General features: G+C 42.6%; 1 protein-coding gene across 1 annotated transcript in view; it reads left to right on the top strand.

Moving 5' to 3' along the window:
* LOC137416371 (keratin, type II cytoskeletal 8-like) overlaps positions 1-7,423 on the top strand; it is a 60,624-nt gene extending 53,201 nt beyond the window's left edge. The window contains exon 9 of the mRNA XM_068101922.2: positions 6,899-7,423. Coding sequence (XP_067958023.2) covers positions 6,899-7,047 — 149 coding nt within the window. The 3' untranslated portion in view covers positions 7,048-7,423. The remainder of the gene's footprint in view (positions 1-6,898) is intronic.
* Positions 7,424-14,883: the final 7,460 nt, after the last annotated feature.

Below are 14,883 nucleotides of genomic sequence, written 5' to 3'. Positions count from 1 at the left end.
ACATCATAAATTAATATTCTCTAATATAATTGTTGCATAGATCACCCTCAATAAATTTTTAACTGATCAGTCTAAGCGTTGTCTCTGTCGAATTATGACGTTATAAATAAGGCACCAATGACGTCATCGTTAACAACATCTCTTCCCCATATGGAGTTCTTTACAATGAGCCACGTTTCAATTTTTAGCATGGAGTGTTTTTGGAGATATATAGGTGCAACTTTTTTCGGTATTTTGGAAGAGAAGAGACGTAACGCCGATGCTTTCAATATTTGATGGTCATTTTAACAATCGGTTTGTTTGTGCTTCACACTGAATGAAAAACGTAAAGGTAGAGCATGGCGATTGTGATATATGACAGGTTCGACGATATGTTCGGCCTGAACGAAATTGGAATCAAAATGCAGAGTGTGGAGAGTCAGCCGCCGTACCACCATAATGACATCAGACGTAATCACATCACCCTGTCATGTGATCAGATCCTCCGCTCTGATTGGTATACGTTTGAGGGACATATATACATACATACATACATACATACATACATACTTACATACATAAATACATACATATGTACAAACACTGTTCGAGACGGCTTTGCCCTATGGGCTATGCCATAAAAATTATACAGGAGAAGGTGCTCCTATGGTGAAAATTTAGTGTCCAGTAGATTAACAGTTGCAGAGAAAAAAAATCATACTGATAGGATGAAGCATTATTCTTGTCGAATTATGACGTCATAATGACGGCACCAATGACGTCATAATTAACATATCTTTTTCCCCATGGGGAGTACTTCACAATGAGCCTTATTTCAACTTTTGCCATTGAGCAGTTTGGGAGATATATAGGTTGTTTTTTTTTTGTTTGTTTTTTTTTTTTGTATACTGAATCGAGGCTCGTGAAAGAGCTAACATTTACTTCACAAACAAATCGACCAGACAAACAAAATACACAAAAAGAGGGAGCGGAAGACAAGATAGGGAGAAAAGGGGAAGCACACAAACACAACATCCGAGAGCAGGGAGATGTGTGGAAGGGAGAGGGCCCGGGGGGAGGAGGCATGGGAAGGGGGGGGGGGGGGGGAGGGAGAAGTATAAAGCACAAGGACACCAAGGACTTCCAGGACAGAAGTTGGTATTTCAAAAAGTGGAATTGGGGTGAAATTAGCGGGGGTAGAAAGGATCAAGGTTTTGGATGGGGGAAGATAAGAGATGGTGGTGAACAGCTGTTTTAAAGACTTGGAGGGTGGAGTGGGATTGAAGAGAGTGAGGGAGTTTGTTCCAGAGGCGGGAGAAAAGACGAATGAAGGAGTGAAGGTGAGCAGAGAGTCTTGATTTTGGCAGTTTAACCAAAAGAGGGTTGCAGGCAGATCTTGTGCGACCTGTAGGAATATTTGCGGGACAGAGCCCAGAGAGAGCTGGGGGGGCAAGGCCAGAGAGGAGTCGGTAGAAGACGGAAAGACCACCAACCTGCCTGCGGTGAGTGAGTGAGAGGCCCTTGGAGTTAGCTTCATCGCGGGAGATTCCAATGATTCTGAATGCTTTGGTTTCAACAGCGTGAAGGCGAGCTAGGTGTGAGGCAGGAGCACCAGCCCAGAGGGGAGAGCAGTATTCCATTGAGCTGCAGATGAAAGCCTTGTATGTGGTGAGGAGCTCAGGTGTGCCAAGGAAGGACTTCGCACGACGGAGGATGCCCAGTCGGCGACTGGCTTTGGAGGCCAGATTTGAAATGTGGTTTTTCCAGGAAAGATCATGGCAGATAGTGAGACCCAAAAGCTTGAGTGACAGAACTTCTTGGAGAGGATTATTCAGAAAGTGGATGGGAGGGTTGTCCAGTCGGTCTTTTCGGAGAGACATCGTAAGAGTGTGAGATTTGTCAGGATTGAAAGACATGTTCCACTTGTTTGCCCAGTCTGTGATTTTGTCAAGGTCTGCAGAGAGTGAGGAGGCTGCAGACTGCCGATCTGAGGGATGAAGAATGGAGCGACAGAGAGTAGAGTCGTCAGCAAAGAGATAGAGAGGATTTTCAAGAGAGTCAGAGAGATCATTGATGAAGACCAGAAAAAGCACAGGGCCCAGAACACTGCCTTGGGGAACTCCAGCCTGAACAGGAAGAGGAGATGAGAGAAACCCATTCAGGGCCACACGTTGACTACGACTAGAGAGGAAGTCCGCCAGCCATGCGTGGAGATTTCCATGAATACCAAAAGAGGAGAGTTTGGTGAGCAGAGCGGGGTGCCAGACCGTATCGAAGGCACGTGATATGTCAAGGGAGACTGCTCTAATTTCCTGTTTGGCATTGAGGACCTCCATCCATTGTTGAGAAAGCAGAAGCAGCATGTCCAGAGTGGAGTGTCCAGGTCTGAAACCAAATTGATGATCAGAGATCAAGCCATTGGAGAAGAGCAAAGATTTCATATCTGAAGCAATGATGGATTCCATGACTTTGCTGATAATTGGGAGAAGGCTGGTTGGTCTGTAGTTGCTGGGATCTGTTTTTGCACCTTTTTTGTGCAAAGCGGTGATGTTGGCAGATTTCCAAGCAGATGGAAGATGACCTTGAGCAAAAGAGAGGGTGAAGAGAACAGAGAGAGGGAGTGAAAGAGCGGAAGAACATGATTTTAGGACCCGTGGGCTGATGCCGTCAGGTCCAGTTGCAGAATCAGAGTCGAGGGTTGACAGAAACTTTTCCACCTTGTCAGGAGGAAAGGACACAGAGTCCAGGAGCAGCTGGGTACGACTGGGTACGGTGGGTACAGAGAGGGATGGGTTTGGGACACAAGATTTAGAGGCAAACACAGAGTTGAGGCATTCAGCTTTTTCACATGCGGAGTCAGCCGTGTGGCCATTTAAGGTGAGGGAGGGGATGGAGGGGGAACAAACACCAGAAACAGATTTTACCAGACGCCACCAGGATTTGGAAGAGGGAGACAGATAAGAGAGTTCGGTCCTGAGGACGGAGAGATATTGTTTCCTGGCTCTCCTGAGGGTGGACACACACTTGTTTCGGGCTTTGTGAAAGGAAATGAGATTTCCTTCCGTTGGATTTGGTTTCCAGGAGACGAAAGCAAGTTGTTTCTGGGCAATAGCCTCACCACAAGATTCCGTGTACCATGGACGGGAGGAAGGGTATGACAACTGAAGACGAGAAGGGATAAATCTGTGCATGAGAGACAGCAATTTACTTTGGAAGAATTCCCAGGATGAGTTGATGTCAGAGGCAGTGGAGATGGGAGACCAATCCAGACGATTGATGGCTGCTTGAAGACCGTGCCAGTTGGCCTGAGTGAAATGCCAGACTCGTCGACGCTGAGGAGGCTCTCTGAAAATGGTCAGAGAGATGTCCACTTTAACAAGCACATGATCAGAAGAGCCGATTGGAGCAGAAGAAGAGCAGCAGACATTTTCAGGGAAGTTAGTCATAACCAAGTCCAGAAGAGAAGATTCTCCGTTGACTGAGATCCGGGTTGGGAAATTGACAGATTGTGTCAGTCCCAGTGAGTCACAGAAGTCCTTTGCTGAAGAGCCATGGCTGGTGAGAGAGGTACCCACCCCCAGCCAACTGGCATGGTGACAGTTGAAATCACCACATATGAGGAAGAGAGAGTTGGGATGGGTAGATAGAAGTTGGTCCATATTATCAGATAATATAATAGGTGTAACGTTTTCCAAGATGGCGGCCATACCATGTGACCTATGACGTCATAACTATGATTTTAAAAAATCTACAGGAAGAGGTGCTCCTATGGTGAAATTTTGTTTCAATCGGACCAACGGTTACCAATAAAATGAATTTTTTAAATGCAGACACGCCACACGTACGTAACCGAATGTCTAACCCTGCTTTTTGCTTCGTGAGCACAGGGTAGAGATCATAAAAAATTGTTGGATTATAACTACTAGGGCATGCCCGTACTATATCTATATCTAAAATTATATCCCCCCCCTCTATTTACATGAAATGGTTTGGTCCAAAGCGAACGGCTTGCGAGTGGTGACAATCCCCCCCCCTCTATTTACATGCAATGGTTTGGTCCAAAGCGAACGGCTTCCGGAGTTTGGTAAAGAAATCGCCATCGCGTACACAAACGCGCAGGAAAGCGAATGAATCGCAAATTCGTTTTTATTAGTTGTAAAACATAGTTTAACGCCAACATAGTTTGCAAACGTGAAATAAATGAATACGCTCTCAAATGTGCCATCCGAGGCAGAGTGTGCCCGCCACGTTCGGCACACGCGATCGTTCGCTGCTCTCTGATTGGTTGAATCGTTTTTTGGACATAGCTCGGTAAGTAATTGTCCGATTAATATGAAACCTTGAAAAGGCACATCCTCGGGTCCCCAGCAATATACCTGGCAAGTTAAAAGTATATCGGACCCGTGGTTGTCGAGAAACAGCGGTCACAGACAAACAAACAAACGTACAGACAGACAGACAGAGATTACTGGAATTATAGATAGACTAGGGCATGCCCGTACTATATATATATCTAAAATTATATCCCCCCCCCTCTATTTACATGAAATGGTTTGGTCCAAAGCGAACGGCTTGCGAGTGGTGACAATCCCCCCCCTCTATTTACATGAAATGGTTCGGTCCAAAGCGAACGGCTTCCGGAGTTTGGTAAAGAAATCGCCATCGCGTACACAAACGCGCAGGAAAGCGAATGAATCGCAAATTCGTTTTTATTAGTTGTAAAACATAGTTTAACGCCAACATAGTTTGCAAACGTGAAATAAATGAATACGCTCTCAAATGTGCCATCCGAGGCAGAGTGTGCCCGCCACGTTCGGCACACGCGATCGTTCGCTGCTCTCTGATTGGTTGAATCGTTTTTTGGACATAGCTCGGTAAGTAATTGTCCGATTAATATGAAACCTTGAAAAGGCACATCCTCGGGTCCCCAGCAATATACCTGGCAAGTTTCAAGTATATCGGACCCGTGGTTGTCGAGAAACAGCGGTCACAGACAAACAAACGTACAGACAGACAGACAGACAGAGATTACTGGAATTATAGATAGATAAACGAAATAATCAGTTGAGATTGGTAAAATATTATGCAGGTATGTTTATGTTCATTATAAAGTTGATTTGTGTTTAATATCAAATCAATTTACTGGACAACCAATCATGAAAGTTTGTTGAATAAGTTTGTTGAATATGCTTTGAGTTTACTGTATTTTAGCTCCGTCACTTATTAGTCCCCTACCGGTGTACACCGGAGGGGACTATAGGTTTGCACGCCGTCCCTCCGTCCGTCAGTCTGTCAGTCTGTCAGTCTGTCAGTCCGTCAGTCCGTCACGCAAAGAACAGTTTTCCGGACTTTTTTTCTAAACGCTTAGTGTTAATGATTTCAAACTTGGCACATCGTTTCCTCATGATAAGTTACAGATCAAGTTCGAACTTCACGACGTTTCGATCATTTTTGACAAAGTTATGGCACTTTGAACTTTGGGAATTCTGATAATTCTGATGATCCTTAACTCAGTGCCATTTTAAGTTTTAATATCCTTTAAAAAAGATTTTCTCTCCAATAATAGGACCGATTGAGATAAAATTTTCACCATAGGAGGGACTCGGTCTGTAGAATATTTTAATGGTAATTATGACGTCACAGGTCACGTGGTTCTGGCGCCATATTGTTTTTCGTGAAAACACGAAAACCCCTTTTTCTCTGCAACGGCTGAACAGATCGAGGCCAAACCTTGCAGGCAAAATCGCATACCCATGACGAACAAAAAAGTCAGCGAGCATGACGTCATGCGTCACATGGTTTCAGAGTTATGACGTTTTTAAGAATGAACCTTTAAAACCGAGCCCCTCCCTCATTTTTGATCCAATCGAGGGGAAGCTTCACAGATCTGTTCCGCATGTCAGTCTACTAAAATGTCCTTTTGGAATTTGTGCTAGCTCACGTGGTTTGGCAGATATCGTTAATTAAACGAAAATATTTTAAAAATGGATATCTCTTGAATCGCTTTATTGATCGACGTGAAACTTCATACTATAGTAGAAGTCATGAAGAGTAACAAGTGTGCAAAATTTCAAGATGATTGGATGTACGGTCTGGAAGCTAGAACTTGTTATTGCGTGAAGAAGAAGAGGCATCAAGTGTGCGGATTTAATTATTTATCACATGTAGAAACTGAAAGCATCGTTGGACACGACCTGTCGCGGTCATTTTAACCTCAAATAAAATTCTAATTTAAGATTTGTCAATAGCTGAGGTATATTAACAAACGAATAAAACAGATTTGGTCAAATTCTGACTTTTTTAACTCGATCGCATTTGACAGAGTTGTGACAAGCTGAGGAAGAAGAAACCTCACATTGGCTTCTCCAATGTGCCATAAAAAAATGGATATCTCTTGAATCGCTAGTACCTCAGACCGTGAGTTGGTAATAATTTATATAATTCACACAGTGCAATACGTGCAGGCCGCTCCACGGAGCGACCTTGCGGGCTTATCAATGAGGCGAGGCGTGACACACGTGTCTCAGCATACCTCAGATCAAGTTTGAAAACCAGCATCAACCGTGCATAAATTTGCATATTCGATCATTTTTGACAAAGTTATGGCACTTTGAACTTTGGTAGGGGACAGGTATTGCAGCGCAATACTCAGAATGCTTGTTTCTCTGGGTCTATTCGTCAGATTATTTGACTTTATACGTAGGTTGTCATCCATCTTTTAGTTGGATGAGCACATAATGACATAATGAACCACAAGGCCATTCTACTCCCAATTTATCGTTTTTGATATCAGATGGTCAAACGTCTCTCTAGCAGCTTCAGAATAAATTTCAAATCATGCTGAATAAGATGGAATACTTGGGGAAAATGACTCATTGTGCTCCTTTTAAGCTCATGTGCTCTCTTTGTACCTTGGCAGGCAATGCGTTCGGCAGTCACGGCAGCTCTTTCGCTCAAGCAGTGCAAAGTCCGCACTCTGCCCAGTCCAAGAAGACAGTCGTGATCAAGACAATTGAAACAAAAGATGGACACGTCGTGTCCGAGTCGTCCGAGGTGGTTGAGCAGTGATGCCACACATCGTATATCCATGCAAAGGGAGAAGCACAAAGGCTCCGTCATTTTTGCTTTTACAAACTTGTCTTTTAGGATGTTAGTCAAAGTATGAATATGATGATTTTTCTTTTCAATTTGCACCCCATTCCTCTGTAATGACCCTTAATCAGTTTCTTGACCTTTGTTTCTGAATTTTATTCTGATTTTGTAGGTGGAAGTTACGCAAATGATTTTGTTACATCATAATCAGTATGTCTAACTGCATCATAGGGATGGTTTATATGCAACTTTGCTTTGTGGTAGCTTTACACAGTCATATCCAGCTTGTTGCATGCCTTTTATATGCATCTCTGAAGAATTAGAAAATGATTAAAACTTTACTTGGAAGCAATACAGGTATACTTTCTTTCATTCTTGACACTACACTGCATTTTAATGTATGGTCAAACTGCAAAGACTGTACGAAATTATTTAAGGAGTATCAGAACTACCAGAGAAATATATCAATTGATTACCTTCATACGATTGGACTAGAGTTTGATGCATGGCCAAAAGTTAGGCAAAAAGCAGGTGCTATAGGAATGGCATGCTTTTAAGTGAACAGATTAGCAAAAATGAATTAAAAGGTCATATATAGAACCACCTTTAGAGGCCATTTTTCCCCCACAGAGCAGGGGTTGGCCTTTTTCGGGCACCTTGGTCCCCTTTTTGAAGCAATGTTTTATGGCCGGATGCCCTTCCTGCCACCAACCCTGTTGGTCGCCTCTTGCGACACACAGGGAATTACCAGTGAACTGGTACTCAATTTGCCGACCTCGGAAGGATGAACAGGCTGAGTCAACCCGTGGTGTTAATTCAGTGATCGACCGGGATTCGAACCCAGGATCACAAGCACCCGAACCGCTAAGCCAACACCAGGCTTCTAAAAGGTCATATATAGTATTCAAAAATGTAAGTATATAAAAAAATTTAAGCAAGTTTGATGCTTAACTTTACCTACGCCAGCGAAGGTGGCTTCCTTTATACCGACTTCTTTCCTGGAAGTCCTAGCTCTGTCCATGTGTTTTTTTTGTTTTTTTTACCTCTCCCACCCCCACCCCCTTCCCACGCCTCCTCACCACAAGCCCTCTCCCTCCCACAGATCTCCCGATGTCCCTGCCTTCAAATGTTGTGTTTGTGTGCTTCCCCCTCTCTCCCCATCTTGTCTCCCGCTCCCTTTATTTTGTCTTATGTATCCGTTTATGTTTTTTTGTCATTAATGTTAGCTCTTACACGAGCCTCGATCTTGTATACCAAAAAAAAAAGAAGGTGGATGGAGGTTATGTTTTCACCCCTGTCTGTTTGTTTCGCTGTTTCTTTGTCTGTGAACAAGATATCTCAAAAAGTTGTGGACGGATTCGGACGAAATTTGGTGGAGAGGTTGTGTACGTCACAAGGACGAAATGATTAGATTTTGGTGAAGATCCAGATTCGGATTCGGCTCGTAGAATTTTAAAGTGATTCTTCACCATTGGTAGATATAGGGCCAAAAACGATACAAAGCAGGATATCTCCAAAAGTTATGGAGGGATTCGGACGAAACATGGCGGACCGGTTGTGGTTGTGACAAGGTCAAATAGATTCGATTTTGGTGAAGATCTGATTATGGATTCGGATATGAGAATTATTTGATTTTTAAGTGATTCCTCACCATTGAGAGATCGGGAAAAGCATGATATCTCAAAAAGTTATGGACGAGTTATGACTAAACTTGGTGGACGAGTTTGTTGGGTGATAAGAACAAGCCGATTAGATTTTGGATCAGGTCTGAATCCAGATCCAGCCCATCAGTGGGATACAAAACGTAAACTGTGCAGCCTGGTGGAGATGTGAACTCTACCAAGTACCGTTCTAGACTTGTAGTTACTCCCGCCAGGGAGTAATGCCTTCGATCATGTGCATGTGTATGTGCGTGTGTGTTTGTGAACAAGATATCTGGAAAAGTTCCTAACGGATTTGGATGAAAGTTGGTGGGATGATTGCCCTTGGGATAAGTAAAGAATTGATTAGTTTTTGGTGAAGCTCAGGATATTATTCCGGATCCAGGAATCTTTTGAAGGATTGTTTACCATTGGAAGATAGGGCTCATTTTTTTTTAACATTATCTTCTATATATTCTATATTTAACATTGTGATATGAAAATAGTTTTCATATTTGTTGTAAATGTAGTTTAAACTCCTGGTTATGCGTTAGAGCGGTGTATTTTGTTAGCAGCGTCGTCTTCAAGGTTCTTTTTTTTTTCTAATAAAGACATATTCTGTCATTTTAAAACCACCAAAGTGTGTATTAGGTTTCCCCGTTTCATAAATTGTATCGTTTGATACGTATAATGCTTTAAAACTGTTTTTTTTTGTTTTTTTTTTACCTCAGAAGAGATATCAACATTTACCTCAGCGAATGTCAATCGCGGTGTCAGTATTTGATGAACTTATAAAGACTTAGGTGAGTTATAAGTGTGAGAAGCATGTGCACGGGATTCTTCCCAGAAGAATGAGTGGTCGCATTTAGCTTGTACGACTTAAAATGAGCGAGTTTTGTTTTGACGTTTGGGCCAGTTTTACATGTTGTATCCCTAAGGAATGAAACGAACGTTTTCCTGGCTTACAATTTTATTTGAAGTCACACATGCCTCAAAATACACTCACTTATATAGAATTGAACGCTGAATCCGAAGATGTAAGTGAAATTGCCTTGTTTTTTTTTTACATTATCTTCTATATATTCTAAATATATATCTGTGCAGTGTCTGTCTTGTGTTGTCTTGTCTTGTGTTGTCACTGAACTACTCCCTCAAACTTTTGTGAAATCGTACTATTCCAACTTGACCAACGGCGGGAGTATGCGCTCTACTGAGTGGCGTTCTAGTTTAATGAATGAATCTACTTGAAAATTCAGCTTTACAATTGCCTCTTACATTTCTAATAGATTAAAGGTGGAGACAACATGTTCCTATGTGGAAAGGTCAGTCAAGGTGTCTCCTGCTCCATACCTCCACCAGGCTGAACAGTCCACGTTTTGTATCCCACTGATCTTCATTCGGACATTAACCAAAATATAATCAGCTTGTTATTATCACCCACCCAATTCCTCACCAAGTTGTATCATAATGCATCCGACACTTTTTAAGAAATCATGCTTTTGGCCGTATCTCTCAATGGTGAAGAATCACTTTTAAATTTTAGTATCTGGACCCGGATCCAATACTTCACCAAAATCGAATCAATTCGTCCTTATCACACACCCAACCTGTCCACCAAATATCGTCTGAATCCATCCCTAACATTTGGAGGTATCCCGCTCACAATCGGAAGGACAAATAGACAGGGGTAAAAAGGTAACTTCGTCTACCTTTGGCGGCGGAGGTAATTATAACCACTTGAACTGAGTATTCATGGAAATTCATGTGCAAATCACATCTCTTCATACAAACCTTCATGCATCTGCACACGACCCACATCAATGTGCTCTATAAATTTTCTACCGATGTGGTTCAGGTCCATTTTGGAATGGTTTCACACCAAATGAGTTGATGACTCATGCTATCAGGAAGATCAAAGGAATGATTCAGACTGTTGTTGCTTCCCAGTTTAATGTTCATTGCAGTGTCATTTCTCAGACCACTTTCAACACCCCATCTCCCTGGAATGCAAAGAGCGAACAATCATCAAAATTAGACCCAAACAGGCTTCATGTCAGTGGAATGAAGTTCAGAAATACCCTACACCTCTCTAACACAGTGCCACCAATGGCAGTGCATGCAATAGGACACTAAAGTATCAAACAAGCCGCTGTTAGAATTTCGGTCTTGTTTATGTTGACATAACTTGATATTGGTTTATACATTTCATAACTTGCATCTTATTATATCTTGATTTATAATAATTATTATTGTTGTAACCCACATCATAACCCCATATAACTTGTAACTTGTAATAACCTCATATTATTGTATCGATCCTTATTTTCCACATGTTATACTTGTCTGCATATCTTATTATAATCTTATTATAATAGAGCAAGCGTATATGGTTATGTATGTCGCTATGTTTATATGCGACGAAAACGTCTTCTTCTTCTTCAAATAAAATTACCACCCTCTTAATTAATAATTAACCCTTTTAATTGCGTTAAGACTGCTTTGACCCCTCAGACCTTTGACGGCCTTTTAATTCCCCCAAGACCCTTAAGACCAACAAGACCCCTGAAGACCCAAATCACCCTTGAAGACTGAAAACACTCCGAATACCCAAAACACCCCAAATACCCAAAACACCCTGAAGACCCAAAACACCCAGAAGACCCAAAACACCCCGAAGACCCAAAACACCCCGAAGACCCAAAACACCCAGAAAACCCAAAAGGCCCTTAAGACCCAAAAGCCCCTGAAGACCACAAAGACTCAAAAGACACCAAAAACCCTTAAGACCCAAAAGCCTCTGAAGACACCAAATACCCAAAAGACACTGAAGACCCAAAACACCTCAAATACCCAAAATACCCTTAAAGGCCCAGAGGATCCAAAAGACCATGAAGACCCAAATGGCCATGAAGACCCAAAACACCCTGAAGACCCAAAACACCCAGAAGACCCAAAACACCCTGAAGACCCAAAACACCCAGAAGACCCAAAACACCCTGAAGACCCAAAACACCCAGAAGACCCAAAACATCCCGAAGACTCAAAACACCCCGAAGACCCAAAACACCCTGAAGACCCAAAACACCCAGAAAACCCAAAAGACCCCGAAGACCAAAAATACCCCGAAAACCCAATAGACCCCAAAGACCCAAAATGACCCTTAAAGACCAAGAAGAACCAAAAGGCCCTTAAGACCCAAAAGCCCCTGAAGACCACAAAGACTCAAAAGACACCAAAAACCCTTAAGACCCAAAAGCCTCTGAAGACACCAAATACCCAAAAGACACTGAAGACCCAAAACACCTCAAAGACCCAAAATACCCTTAAAGGCCCAGAGGATCCAAAAGACCGTGAAGACCCAAATGGCCATGAAGACCTAAAACACCATGAAGACTCAAAAGACACCGAAATGGTCAAAGATGCCTAACCCTCTGAAACGACGTGTGGTGAGGCGCGCGGAGCGCGCCGAGTCACTCTAGTGTAATTAACTTGTAACTTGTATTTTTCTTTTTAAATAGGTGGTACTTTTTATTTTATTTTACTTATTTGTAGATGTTATTACAGTCATTGCAATTAATTTTTCATTATCTTTATTAGCTCACCTGGAACAAAGTTCAGGGGAGCTTATGCGATGGTGCGTCGTCCGTCCATCAGTCCCTCCGTCAGTCTGTTCGTAAACACTTGAAACTTCTTCTCGGAAACCGCTGATGGGATTGCGACCAAATTTGGCTCAAATGATATTTGTTGTGTTGTGACTAAAGTTTGTTCACGGCATTTTAAAAATTGGGGTCTAAGGGGATTTACCGGGGTCAAAGTGGATCCAGGTTTGACCCCTCAAAATAGGAATTTGCTTTTTCCTCTGAAAATACACACAATATTTCAATAAAACTTTCCTGAAAAAAAACACATTTCAAATCTGGCCTCCAAAGCCAGTTGCCGACTGGGCATCCTCCGTCGTGTGAAGTCCTTCCTTGGCACACCTGAGCTCCTCACCACATACAAAGCTTTCATCTGCAGCTCAATGGAATACTGCTCTCTGCTCTGGGCCGGTGCTCCTGCTTCACACCTAGCTCGGCTTCACGCTGTAGAAACCAAAGCTTTCAGAATTATTGGAATCTCCTGCGATGAACCTGATTCAGAGGGCCTTTCACTTACTCACCGCAGGCAGGTTAATGGTCTTTCTGTCTTCTACAGACTCCTCTCCGGCCTTGCTCCCCCAGCTCTCTCTCTGTGCTCTGTCCCCCAAATATTCCTACAGGTCGCACAAGATCTGCCTGCAACCCTCTTATGGTTAAACTGCCAAAATCTAGACTCTCTGCTCACCTTCACTCCTTCATTCCTCTTTTCTCCCACCTCAGGAACAAACTCCCTCACTCTCTTCAGTCCCACTCCTCCCTCCAGGTCTTTAAAACAGCTGTTCACCACCATCTCTTATCTTCCCCCATCCAAAACCTTGATCTTTTCTATCCCTGTTTAAACACCTCAAATCCACCTCTTTCAATCTGTCCTGAAATTCCTAGTCGTGTTCATTGGCTTTATACCATGTACCCTTTCCCTCCAGCACCCCCTCCAACGCCTCCCCCCTCACCGGACCACTCCCGTCCACAGTTATCTACTGCTGTTGTACTTGTTTGTTTTCCTCTCTCTCCCCCTCCTGTCTCCCGCTTCCTTTATTTATGGTATGTTTTATGGGTCCGTGCTTGTTCTCGTGTGTAATGTATTATAGTCAGGTTCACTATGTTTTTTCGTTAAAAAATTTTGAAGATGAGCAAAACTATACATTTTTGGAATATTCAGAGCATGAGGAATCCAAAAATTAATATTGGCATTTGCGTAAACACCTTTGCGAATGTGACACTCAGGACAGTGATGAAGATCTGTCAAAGCATATTCCTAAACGCTATAGACCTAGTAGATCCTGTGTATAGGACTTATAGTTCAATCTGATACTAACAAGGCTGCTTTCTTGCTTTATAAACCCATACCTATAACTTCAAAGGACTTGCAATATCATGTATTATGTAATACAGTTATATCACAAATATAAAGACAATGGTTTTCAATTACCTTTGTTTGTTGCTTTTCTATAATCCTGAGCACTATTTTGAGGCCTTTATTGGATTCCTTGACCCATAAAACATAGGATTAGCATATTTAATTAAGTCTCTAGGTTGACGAGAAGCCGAGATCGCGCAAAATATGTATTTTATGGCGGCCATTTTGAAAATCCAAAATGGCGGCCATGCAGGTGTCTGTGCAAATGCCAACATTGATTTTCAGATTCTCGATGCTCTGAAGATTCCAAAAATGTACAGGTTTGCTAATCCCAAAATTTTGAACGAAATTACAGTATATTTGTTAACATAGTGAACCTGACTAATTAGCTCTTACACGAGCCTTTACTTTATCCAAAAAAACAAAAAACTTCACCGAGACCTTCATTACCTGCGATGTTACCTGGTGTTGGCCTAATGGTTAGGGCGGCGGGCTTGGGATCCTAAGGTCCTGAGTACGAAGCCCGTTGAATTAACACCGGGTGGGGTTGACTCAGCCTGTTCATCCTTCCGAGGTAGGCAAAATGAGTACCAGACAACTGGTTATAGAGAGGCATTGCATCAGCGGCAGACGCATCAACAGAAAAATGATGCAACCAGCAGCTGGGTGGCTGCACACGAACCACCACCACCACCCGTGATGTACCGAAGATTGTTCATGGCACGAAGAAAATCGAAGTCCAAGGGTGTTGATGGGGGGTCAAAGTGGGTCCAGGTTTGATCCCCCAAAATAGATATTTGCTTTCTTTTCTGAAACTTCACACACAATTTCGATGAAACTTGACCACCACCTTCATCACCCGTGTTGTACCAAAGTTTGTTCACGGCATTAAAAAAAAAATTGGGCCGTGAGTGGTCTACAGGGGGGTTGCCCCCCAAAATAGGTATTCGCTTTCTTCCAAGAAACTGCACATACAATTCCGATGAAACTTGACCACAACATTCCATTCAGCAGCCGTGATGTACCAAAATAGGTATTTGCTCTTTTCTCTGAAACGACATACACGATTTCAATGAAACTTCACGACAACCTTAATAGCCCGTGATGTACCAATGCTTTTTCAAAGCATTAGAAAAATTGGGGTCTGAGGAGGTATACGGGGTGGGAGGGGGGGTTG

This window comes from Myxine glutinosa, chromosome 1 (genome assembly GCF_964187855.1).
Source record: "Myxine glutinosa chromosome 1, kmMyxGlut1.1, whole genome shotgun sequence".
Lineage (NCBI taxonomy): Eukaryota > Metazoa > Chordata > Myxini > Myxiniformes > Myxinidae > Myxine > Myxine glutinosa.
The sequence above is the reverse complement of the archived record's forward strand: the minus strand, read 5'-3'. Positions and strand labels throughout refer to the sequence as shown.